The 18166-nt window shown below is 39.1% G+C and overlaps 1 protein-coding gene across 5 annotated transcripts in view; it reads right to left on the minus strand.

Annotated features, from left to right (window-relative positions):
- The window catches only part of LOC116698674 (sodium channel protein type 4 subunit alpha), a 41987-nt gene that overhangs the window by 19359 nt on the left and 4462 nt on the right, over nt 1-18166 (minus strand). For 4 of the 5 annotated variants that reach the window (XM_032530722.1, XM_032530723.1, XM_032530725.1 and 1 more), the window contains 12 exons: nt 15597-15903; nt 13285-13404; nt 12284-12372; nt 10492-10620; nt 8966-9057; nt 8623-8865; nt 8418-8481; nt 3941-4082; nt 2638-2835; nt 2348-2536; nt 1773-2250; nt 653-891 (listed from right to left, as the gene is read on the minus strand). In XM_032530722.1, the coding sequence (XP_032386613.1) occupies nt 653-891; nt 1773-2250; nt 2348-2536; nt 2638-2835; nt 3941-4082; nt 8418-8481; nt 8623-8865; nt 8966-9057; nt 10492-10620; nt 12284-12372; nt 13285-13404; nt 15597-15863 (2250 nt within the window). In that variant the 5' untranslated portion in view covers nt 15864-15903. The other variant, XM_032530727.1, reaches the window with a different exon arrangement.

The raw sequence follows: 18166 nt of genomic DNA on the forward strand, positions 1-18166 counted from the left end.
GTTTGCTAACAGGTCCCCTAGTAACAACTTTGTATGGTGGACTTATAATGATGTGTTTACAGGTTGTCCCGCTGTTACAAATATTTATTCTGTGTTTTGTATTGCTGGCTCTTCAATTTCTTGGTTGAATGTCTGATGAAAATGAACAATATAAACTCTTATAGAGAAAACAGATAAAGTGAAAAAACTATAAAGCATTAGAGGGAATACTTCCGCATGTGGCAGTAGGACCTAAATATCCACATAGAAAATGTAAATATTACCTGTCTTTTTAAATTGGTTTTCAAACTTGAAGACAGCAGAGTCTATAATTTACCAGTAGGGGGAGATGGCAAATACAAATAAGGGAATCAGTCCCACCTCCTGCTAAAAATACTCCCTCTTACCAAAGATAATCTCAAATAGTCCCAAACACAACATTTGACAAAGCCTCAACATGCCCTCTTTAACTTTATGTCCAGCACAGCATTGGCTATAAAAAAACAACTCTCTGATATATTTAAATACATTATTTGAATGAAGGATGTTGTCTTTCCTTTCCTTTTTTCTCAGTGAAACTCACAGTCCTCTCTAGTGCTAACCCAACAGCACTTAAAAGAAAATGTGGCAAATGCTGAAAAACTGCCCACCTCTATCATTAAAAATCCCTTACCAGATTTCCCACTGAAAGCATTGTGTTGAACTCATCAGTCATGGGGTAGTGCTCCAGGGCCATGAAGAGGGTGTTGAGCACAATGCATATGGTGATACCCAGATCCAGGAAAGGATCCATCACCATGAACTTCACCCACTCCTTAATCTTCAGCCACCAAGGGCAGCAGTCCCATATCAGGTACTTCTTGGCAAATGTGTACCAGCAGGGATGGCACTTTTGCCTCGACACCTCCAGCTCTGCAAAGAGACATCACGGTGAACTATTTATATACAGGCTTTAAATCCCCCCTTGAAAAGTAAACCAATACTCGCTTTTCCTTTCTTTTCAAACACCAGTGGACATAACCTGAAGCCCCAGCATGTACGTACAACTCAGAGTTTTATGCTTGCTTCAATCTGTAATAGGTCTCATAGGATAAGAGCAATCTTTAGAGGGATAATGTGCTTTTCCCTTTCTGGCTGAGTGTTAGTTGACAGGATTGATACCACTCAGGACACACGGTCCAGTGGTTAGCACTGTCACCTCACAGTAAGTAGACAGTGCTGAGTTCAATCCCTGGGCCAGGCAGGGTCTTTCTGTGTTAAGTTCTTTATGTTTGCTATTGTCAATGCATGACCATTAGGCATTAACAAATTGACCGGAGTTGGTCCACAAACTCAAGTTAACAAAATAAGTTAAAACTTGTTTTTTTTAATTCGTGCAAAAACAGTAAAAAAAACAACTGCAAAAACAGTAAAAAACAACTGCAAAAATGGCAAATGTTTTATGATTATTGGATTATGGTGACTCCATGAAGTTATTGCACCCTGCCAAGAAATAGTCTGGCACATCACCACTAGTAAATCGTGTCAATTTTACACTTTAGATTCTTAAGCAAACAGGATTTAACATGTTAATTAGTTAGTTTAAGATTTTTTTTGCCTTTAAACAGAGCCGATCTTGCTGTTTCTCCCTGTTCCCAGTCTTTGTGCTAATCTAAGCTAACCAGCTGCTGGTTAAAGCTTGATATGAGTTGTACAGACAAAGAGCATTATCAACCTTCTCATCTATCTCTCAGCAATATTGTAAATAAGCATATTTCTCAATATAAGTATTTCTTTAATATTCAAGGACTCACCACCCATGGCATCGCTGAGGAAGCTGATAGAGCTCAGCCCTCTTTTCCTTCGCACCGGAGGAGGCTCAGCCACTATCGGGGAAGGCTGGAGGAGAGGTCTGGGAACAGTGTCTTCCCTGACTTTCTCCATGCTGTGAGCAGGCATGGAGGTGGGAGAATGTAAGCCTAGTGTGGTTACTCCGTTCTGATCTAGGGAGATGTTGAGCCGGCCATTGATGTTAAGGCTGGGGGTGAAGACTTGGGAGCAATGGCTTCGCACACTGCCTGCCCTTCTCTTCCAGGGTGTTGCTGTTGAACTGGCGCGACTCCTGAAGGCGTCCCCATGAATGCTGTACTCGTCGTCCCCGAAGTCTGCCTCTGAGTTGTTGCGTGGCCGGAAAGAGCTGAAGATGCTCACTTGGCTTCCTCTCCTGGTGCTGAGGGGGTGAGAAGACAGCGTGGCCAGCAGAGGGTGGACCGGAGGGGGAGACAAAGATGGCTACAGAAACACAAAGGTTACATTAGCTCCTATGGCTTATTAGAAGAACATCAAAACCTGGAAGAAAGGTTTAGAGCGTGATTGTTGGGTGATGTACCATTGCCTCATCCAGTGGGTCAAACTTCTCTTCAGCAGCTTCCTCTGCTGTTTCCTCTGACAACGTCCTGTGAGATCTTCTTCTTCTGCTGTTGTTTCGACATATGCTGCCTGTCTTCAGACAGAATGGAGACAACTCCGGGGACAATACTGAGTCTGTATCCTGTGCTTGTTGTCTTTTCGCTGCCAACTTCACACAGAAAAATAGGTGTGTTACAGAAGATTATTTTGTACCAAATAAGCACACAAATAAATATGAAAATCTTTTCTGATGGTTCTTGTTGCACCTACTCTTTGCTCTCTGCGAAGGTGCTCCATAGCCAGCTGAAACTCTCTCTCCTTTTGCCAGGCCTCAGCGATGGTTGCTTGATTCTGCTCCTCATAGGCCATGGCCACTACAGCCAGGATGAGGTTGACCAGGTAGAAGGAGCCCAGGAAGATTACCAGCACAAAGAAAACCATGTAGGTCTTCCCTGCTGAGCGCAGCGTCTGAGGGAGAAGACATGAAGTCAGTAGAATCAAATTCACACTGGTCTTTTTAAACAGCAGGGCACTGTGGTTATTAAGCAAACATTAACGTTTTTTTCTAGTTTTGGCCCATTATGCTTATGGGCAGCATTTTACTCAATTATATTATTGCTGAGATTTGGAGATTTACAAAGTAGTCCAAGATTGAAAGCAGCAGACATTCAGATAAATGAAAAAAAAACAGTACCTAAAATAGCCAATATAGGCGCTCATTGCATTGTTAAACACAATTGACAATTTAATAGACGATTTAGTCTGGCTAATAACCACTCCACATTTGTTTACATATACAGTAGCTAATAATAGCTTATATGGGTAAGTTTAGGAGTTGGTCATATCCTGTACCGATGCTTGTGTTGCTCGCCCCTATGCACTTTGTTGTAAAATTGTGTTACGACACAGGGTTTTCATCATATCTCCCTAATTGACCAACTCCTATCTGTCTCTTTAGCTGCTAACTGCTTCTCTAGTTTCATTAGCTAATTGCTAACTTTGTATTTCTAATGTTTGGTTCTGGGCAGTTAGTGTGTAGTAGGTAAATCCCAACAAAACAACTGCTTGCATGCAGCAAATGCAATTGAAGAGAGAGGTCTGAGTGAACCAAACAATTAAGTTCAGGGTTGCATAATTAAAACCCTCTATTAAGCTGAAGGGAACTGCAGAGTCAGATATTAATTCTCGGTAGGTTTGGAACTGTGAGCGTCTGTTGTTTAGACTTACAGTAAGGGGTTTTGATGGTAAAAATATTGTTTATATCCTGTCTGACTGCTAATGTTGCTTGACCTTATGGAGTACATTGTGAAGTTATTTTGAGTCACTGTGTTACCTATATCTCCCAAACTAACCAGTTAAGTAAAATACTTTGATAACCAATAGCAATTATAGCCAGACTAAACAAAATACCCAAATACAAACTGACTGTTCCTTTAAGCATCATTATTTGACATTTGATTGAACAGAACTGTTGTTTTATACTATATATTTGTGAATCTATAAAACTTTAGAAAATTATAGCAAATCATCAAAGAACATTGGTAGATTCAAAATGAGATTAAAAAAATTGGACCTGGTGAAAGAGTTTTTCCCAGTAGTCTTGTGTCATGAGACGAAAAAGAGCCAGAAAAGCCCAGCCGAAGGTATCAAAACTGGTGTAGCCATAGTTTGGATTTCTCCCGACTTTTAGGCAGTCAAATCCATCTGGACACTTCCTGTAATGCACAAACAGTTGAAAGACAGAAGACATGTGATTCTGGGACAACACTGTTAAACAAAGGCTGAGCACAATTAAATCAATGGCAGCAGGGACAAATATAGCTGTGATATAATGTGCAGGCTACTTTACCATAGCTAAAAAATATTCCCGTATCTACATATGGCCCAGTGGGGCCTTTGACTCCACAGGGGAGGGAAGCGGATGAGTTAGTAAGTACATACACTCAACACCATTTTATCAACTGAAGAGGACACTTCAAATTCTTTTCAGGCAGGAGCACTAAAATGCACTGCAGAAAAAGGGATTACGTTGAGCCAGATGGATATCAAATTGCAGTTAAAAAAAATTCAGCTTCATGCCTCCATCTCTGATCTTTATTGTCAGCATAGTGGCATTACGGCAAATATTTAAGTCCAGCAGCTGAGAACAAGCTGGACTGCCCCGTCAATCTGAGTGCAGAATAATTTCATAATGGCTGGGAAACAGCTGGGTGGCAGAGCGTTGCTGAGAGAACAGCTGTAGATCTCACCAACCAGTCAGCTAAGCAGGAATGCTCACTAATATCCAGCAGTGAGGACAGAGGAGGCTGCATGAGGCCAGCGACATCTTCCTGTCAGGAATTGACAGGAAGATGTCATGACATTACTGTTGACCATTTTTCAAAGTACAGCATAGTTTTTGTTTGGTTTAAAGTCCTACCTTTTGGAAGCGTTTTTTAATATAAATTCCTAAGTAGCAAGCAGGGATAATAAAAAAAACTAAAACATATTCTGTATTCAATGACACTCTGTTGACCTTTTTAATGTAAAAGAATTACTAGATTTACGTGATTTCTCGACATAGCTTGTGAGTTTGATCTAATATTTATTTTTCTGATTTTTTCAATGTATTTGATCACCTATCTACAGTAAGCAACATTCATGCTAGCACATTATATTTTTTAGCAGAAACGATGAGTTAATTTTACTGGACAACATGAACAACTGTTTTCATAAGCACTTTATAATTTCAGTAATTTTTTAGGTTTTCAAGCAAAAACCACAAGCATTTTGCTGCTTTTCTTATGTGTAAATTGGAAATCCTAAGATTTAGGACTGTGGCTCAGTTAACAGTTGGTTGGTTGTCTGTCTGCATTTTCTGATATTTTAGATAAGGTCAACTATTAATTAACTTAAACTCTATTCATTTGAACTGTATTTATTATAACGTAATTCATGAAAAACAATGGTGTAAGTATGACATCAGGCTAAATTTGATTTAAAACACATTATTACAATAAGTCAAAACAAAAGCTTCAACATTTTGGGTGAGTAGTCTATTTAAATTTGACCAGTTATGTTTTGTAACTGCGTTTAAATCAAGCATGATGCTCCTTGTTTGGACATCTGTATTAAAACCGGCCCTATGTGAGATAAACGGTTGTGATCGGTCTGCCTAGTTTCTCTTCGGCTGGAAGTCTGTCTGAATGGGAAGGGGGCCAGACGTTATCTGCCAGGACAAATGAAACATGAGCTGGCAGATTTGTCTGGTTTCCAGGCCAAAGACTTGAAAGTTGATTTTACATTAATGTCTTTGCACTGTATTGAAGTTGTTTCACTGCATTACCTTATACCTTTAATCTAACTCTGACAGACAGAAGTGCAGACTCAGTGTTCATTGTGATGGATTACACAACTCAAGGAAGTTTCAAGAGTCTGCTAATTGATTCAAGACTGTACACAAATGAATGGAATGGAAATCAATGGTTTTCTGCAATGCTAGGAACAATATATTAAAAAATATAGGACTGACAGTATGTATTTGACAATAATCAGCATGTCAATTAAAAATAAAAAATATACTAAAAATCACATAAAAGTTAAGAGGCAAACATTTAAAAAATACTTGGTTCTTCAAACTTTAATGAATGTGTCATCTCATGTCACCAAAGCAAACGGGTCTAGGGTGTATAAGAGCACTATGTAAGCTATTTGCTTACATGTTTATCCTATTTATAAGTAGCACTCTTGAGAGTGTACCATCAATTCCCTGCAGTTTGAATAACAGAACAGCAGAGGAACATCTGTCAATCCAAGCAAAGTGTTTTCCTTCTATGGTGGGCGGGGCTAAGGCGGTGGGTTTCCATGCCCACATCCGTTCAGTCAAGGGGAAAAGTCGAGAGTCATAATCCTTGATGCACAGTGGCTTTAAGATGTGAGGGGATAAATGTTCGCCTGAACTCTACAGTAGGCGCCTTGAGAAACAGCTTGGACCTTTGAGCAAATTATTTATCACAAACTTGTTATACTTGTAATTTGTGTGTGTGTACGTGTGCGTGCCCACTTCTGTCTGTGTGCATGTACTGTATGTGTCATCATAACGTATCCAAAGCTTTAATTTGAAAATCTACTCAGGGATTACTTGTTGGAATACACTCAAAAGATTAAGCATCCTCTATGTTTTACGTCCTCCATCCTGCCCTGCTTAATATCTTGCCCGTCTCCACAGCCAGCCTCAGAAAGTTCCATCTAAAATGTCACAGAAGTTAAAAGGCTTGCCATCATTTTGGCAGCCTACTACTTAACCTATTACTTAACCTATAACCTGGCAAATGTGTCATGGGCCTTTTCCTTCTGTTTTTGATTTAACATCAATCTAACCACAAAGACATAAAACAAATGCAATAAATACCATATTCTTGGTGATGACAGAGCAAAGTTGAAATTAAAAGGAGACAAAAGGACTGATCCTCCTGTTTCTCTAATATCCTAAAGAGTCTTTTAGACAGAAAAAAAGACTTAAACTGAATTAGACTGATCATCAATAGCGTGTTGTTGGATCTCCACCGATGGCAGAAACACAAACAATAGGCGGCAAATCAAAAAATAATCTAATTGCACTGACTTGTAAACTCTAGGACATCTGGATAGGTCATATTGGTGCTAGTCTGATCTTACTGACCTACTATTTATGGGAGTTTACTGACTTCATTTCCCTCTGAATGCCCTCAAATGTATCCTCTTTTGCTCTGACTTGAACACAAATTACTGAATCAGATTTTACTTCTTGGGAGATTAAGCTCCTGTGTTTTTGGAGGAGAGGTTACAGAGTGAGATTAAAGCTAAAGGGTTGGCTGCACCCTGATGCCAATAAAAATGTGTAACTACCTCCACTGTCTATACAATTTTCTATTAACATACTGTATTAATATCAATATTAGCTTAAGCCCTTGTAAAAAAGTCCCATACACACTTTCACTGAGAACCTCTCATTAAAAGGAGCCCCCGGGTCCCTTTAGTCAAAGAAAGTGTTGTCATCAAAAGGCTCAATCATAGATTTGTACAGGAAAAAAAAGATTTCCCTTGACTTGCCAGTTAGTTTAAAGGAGAGCTACCTACAGAGCTGTGGCGGTCTGCGATTGTTTTAAGACTTTAAGAAAATACTATCTGCACCAAACTTCCCTGTTAAAGCTTATGTAATGTCACCAGTTTTTGGTATTTGCTATCATCCATTATCTTGTATTATTAACAAGAGCACCTAATGGAAGCCATTTGTTGAAGCTGCAGGATTTTGGATTCACACAGATGGGAATTTAGTTCACAATAACCCTTGAACTGGGCCTGGCATGGATAGAGTCATCCTGTTGTGCTTGTTTCAAAAGCATTTGGATTTATAGGATTATTCAGTGCGTAGGCTGAGTAGCAATATTTGGAAGGTTTCACACTGTGCCTTTGATTGGGAACAAAGTCCACAGATACAATTTCATCTATGCATGTCTATATTTATATTGATGTTAGAAATTAAATCAAAGAGGCCGTTGCTTTGTCACAAAGACACAAACTTCTTTGCTGCTTGAAGACTTCGGTACAGTATCTCCTCTCAACAATAACAGAATATCAATCCGAAGTGATCCGGTCTGCTCCGGTTGACCTAATCATGTCATGGAGCTTTTGAGATGATGAAATCTCCAAAGACCCCCCTCTCTCCAGCTGGCAACTCCACGTTTCCCTGTAAAGGGTTCTAGTGGAGCCAGGGTGATTATCCACACCACATGTTGTCTTGTATAGCCTCTCTCACGCTACACCTCGCCCTCTGACGGATTCATTCCTCTATACATTACGCCTATAAGTCACAGATTTGAATATGAAGCCTGAAGCACATCATCTACTGCGTATCTGTCTTTTCTTGTTATGCGAAAACTGATTTGCACCAAGTCCGATGCTCAAGCTACTGTATCCAATTATACACACGGCATGAATGGGATTAAAGCCATTTGACCCTAAACATTTTGATATTATGCAATAGCCTGCAGATGATTAACAAGCAGTAAGCAGGACAAACACTCACTTACCCAGCATCACTTCCATATCCACATATTAAGGCATCCTTTGCTCCTTCAACTTTGTAAAAATTATCTAAGAAAAAGGGAAGAAGACGGTAATGAAAACACTTTTTTTCTGACTTCACTAAATGTTAATGATACTGGGCAGTATGCAGGGCAGTCTACACGTGTGAAATGCTTTCTCAACACCAGCCTCTTTTGTTTTTTGTCTGACCTTCGCTGCCGAGGAAGTCCGCCCTGGAGCTCCAGGTTCTATTATTGCAGATGAAGGATGCATTGGGGCTGTAGGAGGAGTTGATGCAGTGCCCGAGGCTGCGGATGCACTTTTGCCGCAGCAGCCCCATGAAGAGCTGCAGGCCAATGAGGGCGAACACGCTGAGACAGAAGACGGTCAGGATCATCACGTCTGCCAGCTTCCTCACAGACTGGATCAAAGCGCCGACGATGGTCTTCAGACCTTGACGGAGGGGAGGAGACGATATATAAATTGGTTGGTAACACACAGACAAATTGAGTGTTCTGTTGATGTGGGAAAAGCAGAGGACAACCCGACTTACCTGGGATAACTGAGATGGTTTTCAGTGCTCGTAGTACTCTGAAAGTTCTTAATGCTGAGACGTTTCCGAGGTCGACAAATTCTGTCACGTATCTGGAAATTGATTTAAGGAGATTTATGACCTTTTGCAGGAAGATTTAAGTATATATTCTTAATATGTTATTAACTTAACAGTTTGTAGTAAGTCTTTATAGATGCATTTCAATCAAATAACATTATGGTTTTTAATTGTTTTTGGCTTAGCATCTTGTTTTATTTATTCATTCTTTAAATCCATGTAGAATCATGCACAAAAGAATATGTAGTTCTAACAGAGTGTGTCAGTGACTTTACTTAAACCTGCAATAACTGATTTTTTTTGGCCATTTGGGGCAAAGGAAACAAGCAGGGATCCTAACACTGACATGCTGTTTAGGTGGATGTGGCTAACTAAGCGGTAACCTCCAGTGCTGGAAAATGAAGCCTATGCGGAAATGCAAAATAAACGCAGTTCATTGAGTGGCCACTTAAGGCTGGCTCCGAAAGGAAGTCAACCCCCATTGACCCCATGTTAAAATGCCCAACTTTAAAATAAAGCCTGGTACGAAAAAAAGTTAAGTTCATCAAAAAAAAGCTAAGTTCATCAAAAAAAAGCTAAGTTCATCCATCATGAAAACTGGGGGGCCCTTTTGGATTAGCCGGGAGTCATGCGGTGACATGCACTGCCATGTTGGCAACGGCCGGAGCTAATGGGTGACTTAAATGCTAAATGCTTCACTATTTTAACCAGCAAGTCACTGTCTTTCTGCTGTTTGGTGCCAGAGACATAGCATACAGTTATATTTAAAACATGAAAGCAGTCAAAAGCAATGGTATTAGAAGTGTGAGAGGGAACTAAAACAGTTACTCTCCAAAAAGACTCCAAAACGCTCATTAGAGCGGAGTGGAGCTGCAGTTGGGTTCATTACTACAAGCAACTCCTTTCACAGACAAGTAACACGGATTGTAGCCTCTTTAAAATTGAAAACAAGAACAGCATGTGTTGAGCACCTGTGAGAGGAAATGACAGATGAATTAGCTGACTGAACCGTAATTAATCAAAAACAAATCAACTGCTGAAGGTGATCACAGCTTTCAGTGTATCTACACGCAGTAAAAGGATTTTGTCTTGCTGTTTTCAAACAACACGAATGTCCTGTCAGGATGATTGGTCTCGGAGAGGTCACCTGTCTAATCTGCCACCTGCATCACGGATCACAGAGCTCCGACCTCAACAATATGCTTCTCGTTCAGAACGTTTGACATCACCACTCAGGATGACTGACTGACTGCGGTCTCTTTGACATTACTGAATTTTTTTTTATTTTTTTATTATCCCATCATTACTGTCTGCACAAAAAAATGCACCACAAGACAGAATGTGAAGACTGACTTAAGGTAGAACTTTACAATAAGATGTGTCTGCCCCATGTAGCCACTGATATAGAGTAAATGATACATGAGCTTGAGTTCCAAAATGAATGAAGCATGAATGATATTGTTACTTACGCCATGAGAATAACGGTGAAGTCCAGCCAGTTCCATGGATCTCTCAAGAAGGTGAACGGCTTTATACAGAATCCTCTCGCTAATATTTTTATCAGGGACTCAAAAGTGTAAATGCCAGTGAAAGTATACCTGAAAAAAATATTCATGGAAGGGAGAGAAAAAGCAGTTAGCTCTAAATCCAGTGTTCCACAAGATTTACAGTTTAAAACTGAAGTGAGCATGAAAATAAACCACAATCAGTAACAGTAAGGACTCACAGGCAAAACATGATAAATAAAAGAAAGATTGATATGTAACATATTAGCATGCTTAAAGCGTTTAAAGTAACATAATGAGCACATATCATTATAACTGTAACATACGTTAACGCCACTGTCGCACCAAATGCTTGCTCTTGTGGGGAATTGTTGGGTCTCTGAAAATGTGTGGTCTAGACCTACTCTATCTGTATGGTGTTCCGAGATAAGTTCTGTTGAAAACTATAAATAAAATGTCATTGACTATATTATTGCAGTTACATTGATACGTGTTTCATGTACAGTATATACATTTCTATGCAGTACACACAAGACATGGGGAACACTTTTAACTCATATTCCAATTTGTTTCACACTTGTCTACAGTCTTACTTCACATCTGCCTCATTTAAAGAGAAAAAAAAATTAAGCTACATCGCCTGCTGGGTAGCTTAGCTTAGCATAAAGACTGAAAACAAGCAGCTAGCCTGGCTCTGTCCAGACAACATTTGCAAATGTAAAGCTTACATGTGTTATTGTACAAAAAGTACCTTAAAGATGTATTCAGACCAAACGTGAAGCAAATTTTTTTGCGTGGCATGATTGCATATTAAGCCATGCATAGACACAAATTTACGCAAGGCGACGCCAATAGACGTATCCTTGCGACTTTAAATGATCAACGTGGCCAAAAAATGCACGTGACGCAGTGTTGCAAAAGCCCATCAGCATTTACATTTTCTTGATGTCACAGCGTTGAGGTTCTACTGACGTCATCAAGAATTAGAAATGGACAACAAACTTATTGTTATTATATTATAGCTCTGTGACTCTATCAGTGGAGACAGGACAATAAAGGAGAGGGCTTGAGAAAAGTAAACAATCGTGTTCATTTCATGGTTGACGGCGGAAATAAACATTGCTAAGGTATGTGGTATCTATTGACGTTGCTTTCCCAAAGGAGTACTCCAACTGGCTGTTAAAGGCGAATATTTGTGAAAATGCGAAAATACTTCCCAAGCTCTCCAGCGGCCGTATTCGAGTGAGTTTAGTTTGAACACAGAGCTAGGCTATCCATTTCCTTCTGTTTTGCTTAGCTAAACAAATTGGCTACTGGCTGTAGCTTTATATTTAAGGTGTATTTATATGAGCGTAGTACCAATCTTTTCATCTATCTCTCTGAAACAACTGTTTCTCTTTTTGCATTTATTATAAATTAATGTATAAAGTTGCAAAAGTAAAGCAAAAATTAAAAAAATAAAAGTCTAAGCAAATGCAAATAGCATGCTGCATGCTAGAATGCCCATGACCCATCTACCACATCATGCACATCACAATACTTAGGCAACTAGTTTCATTCCACATCACGTGTTTTTGTTTAACATGCCTATGTGGCGTTCTGACTGCAGTAAATATCACTTACATGTCCACTGATTCTTCAATCCTCACTGACAAAATAACAAACCCCAGCAAAGCTCCACATTAGAACACATGTAGCACAGTGTCAAATGATGTGCAAGGCAAACATTATCATCTGAAATACTGTGTTTACTTACTCCAGGTACTTGGTCCATGGTCCCGGATCGGACATGGCCATGAAGAAACAGTTGGTCAGTATAGTGAACATTATGAACAAGCTGAACAACGTGGAAAAAAGAGGTTAAGGAAAATGTACTGTGAAAAAAAAGTAACTTATAAAAGCTTTTTGTGATAAGACAACAATTACACGTTTCTTGTAAACCAATGAAATATACCCATTCGGATAAACCATCAGTGTGTGTGTGCCAATGGCATTACAGTAAATGCAGATTAGGGAAAAAGGGAAAGTAAGGTAGGGATTTTGGAAATGTAGTTCAGCATGTCAGTAATTTATGTGATTTATCAGTTGCAGAAGATCAATTCAAGTATATAGCTGTTATTTAGTAGATCATTTGATCAATAGTTGCTTTTACATGTATAACATAGAGGAGATGCAGAGGAAAGAGTCCCTCCTGCATGTAAAGTACAAACCGGCAATCTGAGAACTAATAGGCACCCGTCCCATGATGTGAAATCTCCTTGCTCTTATTTCATTTCAGAGATTAAAAGAGGGATATGAGGGGATTTGTTTTTCAATGCCAAAGAGGACCATTAAAAAGCTGTAAAAAAAAAGGGGACTATGAAAAAGATCCAATAGAAATGGAAATCAGTAAATATTGCAAATTGGCTTATGTATGCAGTATGAGATGCAAGGACGCGTTTCTAGCCTTTTTACAGTAAATAATTATTATTTTGGTGAAAAAATGTTTACAATGGTTTGTTCCCAGCAGTCTAATCTTCATGCTATCACAAAAGTCAACACACTGACGTAAAGGGAAGCCCTTTTTGGAGTGCAAAGTAGTGTTAACAACCTTCACATTATCGTGATTACTATCACCCTTAATATCACCCTTGAACAAACTAATTAAAGTAACAGTGTAATAATATGGTCTAACAGGAAATAAATCATACATTTACGTGATTATTTTACATGTCTGTGGCAGGAAGAGACACAGGCTCTGGGTAATCAAAAAGGATATGAATGGACTAAAACTTTTATGGCGATTGTTCTGATGAAGTGAAATGGACTAAATATGTAAATTGCAGATGTGGCACTGAATCTGAAGATGGCCTTCCCTTTGTTAAGTACTATAAAAGTCTGCAAAGGAAACAGAAACAGAAATCATTAGTGAGAAAAAACACATTTTTTAAAATGTGCTTTCACTTTGTAAATAAAACAAATTGTAACAATTCATCAGAATGTAAATTACATTTCCCAAACAAATGGTCCCATCATGTACAGGGACATTTTGCTTCAGTTTTGCAGATAAAAACTAAAGCCCGACCAATATATCGGCAGGCCGATATTATCGACCAGCACTCGACAATGTCCTTGTTGGCAACACTCTTATTATTATTTTTTTTGTTATTGTGTTTTTGTTCAAAGGACTTTAAGTTTCACATCTTAAGTTTGTATTTTTATACATTTTGTTTATCAGAACTTAAGAACTAAGAATATATTTTGCTGTTCCTCTGTTTTAATTATTATCATATTATTTTAGTGAGAACTCATAAGTAACTACAAATAACTAAAGTTCTGTTTATGTTTTGTTACACGTTTCTGGATTTTGTTTTTTTAAATATATATCGGCCGATATATGGGAATATCGGATTTTGAAATAACCAAATATTCATATTGGTTATTGGCCTTAAAAAACAAAAACAGCTGTTTTCTTTCCCTGAAGTGCATAAAACTAAAGCTGCTGTTTTGAGTCTACCACTCAGTCTACCGCCTGTGTTAACTTCCACCATAATCACTTCTGCCTCCAAGAAAGCAGCGAGTTCATATACACGCAGCCAGCGAGGCCAGTTGACATAATGGAGAAAACTCCAAAGCGGGCTGAACCTTTACCCTAACAGATGCAGCATTTGTTTAAATATTTGTTTGTCTTTGTATAATCCTCCCATCCCGCAAAACAAAGAGACCCTGAGAATGACTGCCACGTCATTTTTCATCTCTCCATAAGCAGCCCATTATGGGCAGCAGCCTGATCTACTGACTCAAAACTTGATAATCCTAGTTCTGCATCCACAAAAGACGCAGTTGCTCAAGTCTGGAATAGCTGCTTTAAAACACCACTTGGTGAATTCATTGAAAACCACTGCTAAACTTGATCCCTGACATATGTTCACAAGTCCAGATGAGAGTTATATTGACAATTTAACATGCAGGAACATGTATCAGATCATCAAAACCATTTGTTGAGATGCAATCATTTCAGTGAATGTTTAAAGACGCAGAAACATAAATGTTGGATCTGTTTAGAGCAAGCTGTTTGCACTTAATTCAAATCAGTCGTAGTATAAAAGAAAAAGTTCACAATATTTCAAGTCTGTCTTAGTCAGGTGCACATTAAAACAGTTTTCATAATCTTCCCACCTGTCCATTAATTAACCTTTCAAAATCCTAGTGCCCAGTGCAAGTGATGGGGGACAAAATCTACAGTCCTCGTTGCACTAATGTATTCAAAGATTAGCTGAAGATACTATGAGTCTTCAACTGTCTGAGTTGGACAAATAAAAGTGGTATCTTCCAAAGTGACAGTCTTTTTAGGACTGCATTTCCTTTTTGTGTTACTTATTCCTCTACCATGGCTCACTAAGAAAACACTGTCTGCAGAAACAAAAACAAGGGAATATATGACAGTAACATTGGAAGATAAGAACTTCATATAGATAACTCAGACCGCTGAAGCCTCAGCTATACTTTGGAAGACATTTTTGCACATTACTTTAAATGGAAGTATGTTAGGAAGGCATCTTTTAATAGCAAATATAAACATGAGGTATCATTACAGAATGGGGAAACTGCTGTAAATGTGGCATGTGTATATTGTTTTAAAACAGACTTGACAAAAAGTGAAACAAGTCTTAATTCTTTATTCATTAAACTGACACAATGCGAGGGAACTGAATGTCTGTCTTCAACTATTTTGTTCGGGTGCTAATCATGTCTGAATTTGTTATCTTTTGCCCACACAGCTGTTTGGCCGCTGCTTATTCCGATCTTTGTTGAAAAGGTGTAAAATGGGACTGATCTCATCCCAAAGTCCTTTTGTTTATTTTTTTTAAATAAATTTTCTAAATTTGAAATGTAAAATAAAAACAAAAATGAAGGCCTTTTTGCTTTGAGATTAGATAGTTGGAAGACCAGTTTGTTACTTTTCTTTGTCCTATTTGGGAAATTTATCAAATTTTCTGGCAATATTTAGTTCTAGACTTGTTGTCCAGATATACACACGACCACCACCGACCTAACAAACTCACACACACACATACAGAAGCTCTCACCCTCTGGTTCTTGTAGTAAAACGGATCAATGTCTTCCAGTGGCACCCCGATAAGTTCTGGAGGGATGTCACCGAAGATGCGCGGCAGCTGCTTGCCTGCCTCCAGGTCGATCCTGGGTTTGGGTGGCTCTGTGTTCCTGTGAGCCTCGTGGCAATCCTTGGCAATTTTGGCCTGCTCCACCGCAATCCGCTGCTCCAGCGCAGCCAAGGATTCGCGAGTGAACCGCCGCAAGCCATCAGGACCCGTTGGTAACAGCATGGTTGCCATCTTTTCATCCTGATTCTCCTGTACTAGAATTTACTTACAGCTATGGGCGGGGAAGTGCGGAGTGAAGACAAAGCAGAGATGGAGCAAGGTGAGAGAGAATAAGTGATCTTTTCCCATCATACATGCGAATGAAACTGCAATTTATAAACAACAAGGCTTCTTGGATGTGGCACTTTATTTAATACACAGATCAGATAAATCATGATCCTCACAATGCTCATAAAACATCTAACAAAAGCATTCACAGAAGGTTAAAAAACTTGTAGAAAATGTGTGCCTGCTCAGCAAAAGAAGCAGGATTAGGATTTGATTAGGGCCTCTGGTCTCGGCCCATCATAGTGTTGAACCCTTGCCATGCCTCCGTTGCATTTCCAGTTCACTTGTATCCACCTTATTCTTATAGTGGACTTTGCCTTTTGATTGATTGCTCTCTCCAACTCACTGACAATTTGTCTGTCACCTTGTAATTAGATATATTTTTAGACTTAAAGCTAACTTATGTATATAATAACATCGATCATATCATCTCAAAAAAGGTTGCTTGTAGCGACGCCTGAGAATTACCACCCAACTCTGCATTTCCCTCAGCTCTACGGAGCGTTTGACCATATTTCAGTTCACTGTTCTAGTTTTGCTTCAACTATTAACTGCACATCGCGAGTCTCCCTGCCTTCATCAGAATCAATGCCAGCCACAGTAGGCAACTATTTTAATTGAAAAAGCTCTGATAAATCCACTTTGCACTACATGCTCGGCACCCACCAGCAGACAGACAAGGTGAGCAGCTATCTGGTGAACATAGTGGAGCATTTAGCAGCTAAAGAGAAAGATACAGCTACAAGGAGAGTAAATATTAGACATCTGGTATTGTCTCATTTTTCTATAGAAACGTTTAACATCGGGATGATTTAACAAGTACTTAAAATATAAAAGTGGGTTTTGTAAAAACTTCTCTAAATGGGGTCTAAACGTTCAGATTCACAGAAACCCCTGTCATTCATTGACACAGCAATTAGGCAACAGGAAATGGTGAATATTCTCTTACGCTAGGAAAGGCTAATTTCAATGAAACATGATATTTAAAGGACACAGTCTGTCTCCTTACGTCATCACTGACGCCTTGTTCTTCATTAAACACTGTGTCATGGCTTAAATCACTGAATTGCCCCTGATTTTAATAATTGGAAGATGGTACTGAGGGGGTTCCAGAGACATAATAACTGTTTCAACCTTACCACTGACCACCCGCTCCCTGTTATCCAACTGCCTCTGTCAAAGTAGGGCAGCCATAGTTGTGAGTCAGAAGGATTAAGTCTACGACTGTAGCTCTGACCAGAGGTTTTCACCAGCACTGATTCAGGATGGTTGCTGACATTGACATGCCAGCAACCTTAAAGATGTATTCTGCCATTTTTAACATCACATCAAAACACACCCCTAAAAGCCAAAATGTCCACTTACAGTAGCTCTCTTAAATTTTTAGTGCAAACAGCTTGCTGCTGCTGTTGAAAATTAGGATTAGAGCCGTTAGAAAGAATGATAATTGTTAAGATGCTGACATGTAGACTGTATAAAAGTGGAAAAAGCCACTATGACGTCACCCATTGGTTTGTGTACTAGCATTTGGAAGCCATCTTGGGTTTCTGGAGCCAGAAGTGATTTTGACGGGAGGGTGGAGCTGGGGAGGAGCGAGGGGTGGATCTGACGGACAACCTAAGGACTACACAAGGAGCCATGGTAGCAACTTGTCAATCCCACGGCTGCCACGCCCTAAAGCATCCGCTGCTTTATCCTCTATTTTACTCTAAATGGGACCATAATTTACAAAATGAATATCATGCTGTATTAAAGAAGGCTTGACACTTGCAATTGAGACCATTAACTCATTATGAAAATGTTTATTGAAGTAACAAATCAAGTGAGAAGTCTTCTGTAGTCTTCTGTAGAAACAGACTTCTTTTTGCAACTAATGGAGTCTCCCCTGCTGTAAATTAGAAAGAATGCAGCTTTTCTGCATAAAAAAACGCTGCGTAGAGTTGAGGAACTGCAGAGTACAATGACAATTTGTGAGAGTACAGTAGAATCTGTAGCACCAGGGTCCCAATAAACATCTGATTTGATACGAAGATTATGATTACAAAGTAGGACAGCGCTCCTGATAAGTGAAAAAAGTGGAAACTTGACAATACAATTTGGTAGTCATAGCCTACATTTTCTTTTCTTTCTAGTGCCTATCCAATGTACTACCATGTTAATAACACACCGTGGCTGTAGCCAATTTTGAATGTTTAAATTGATTCAGA

Source organism: Etheostoma spectabile, chromosome 12 (assembly GCF_008692095.1).
Source record: "Etheostoma spectabile isolate EspeVRDwgs_2016 chromosome 12, UIUC_Espe_1.0, whole genome shotgun sequence".
NCBI lineage: Eukaryota > Metazoa > Chordata > Actinopteri > Perciformes > Percidae > Etheostoma > Etheostoma spectabile.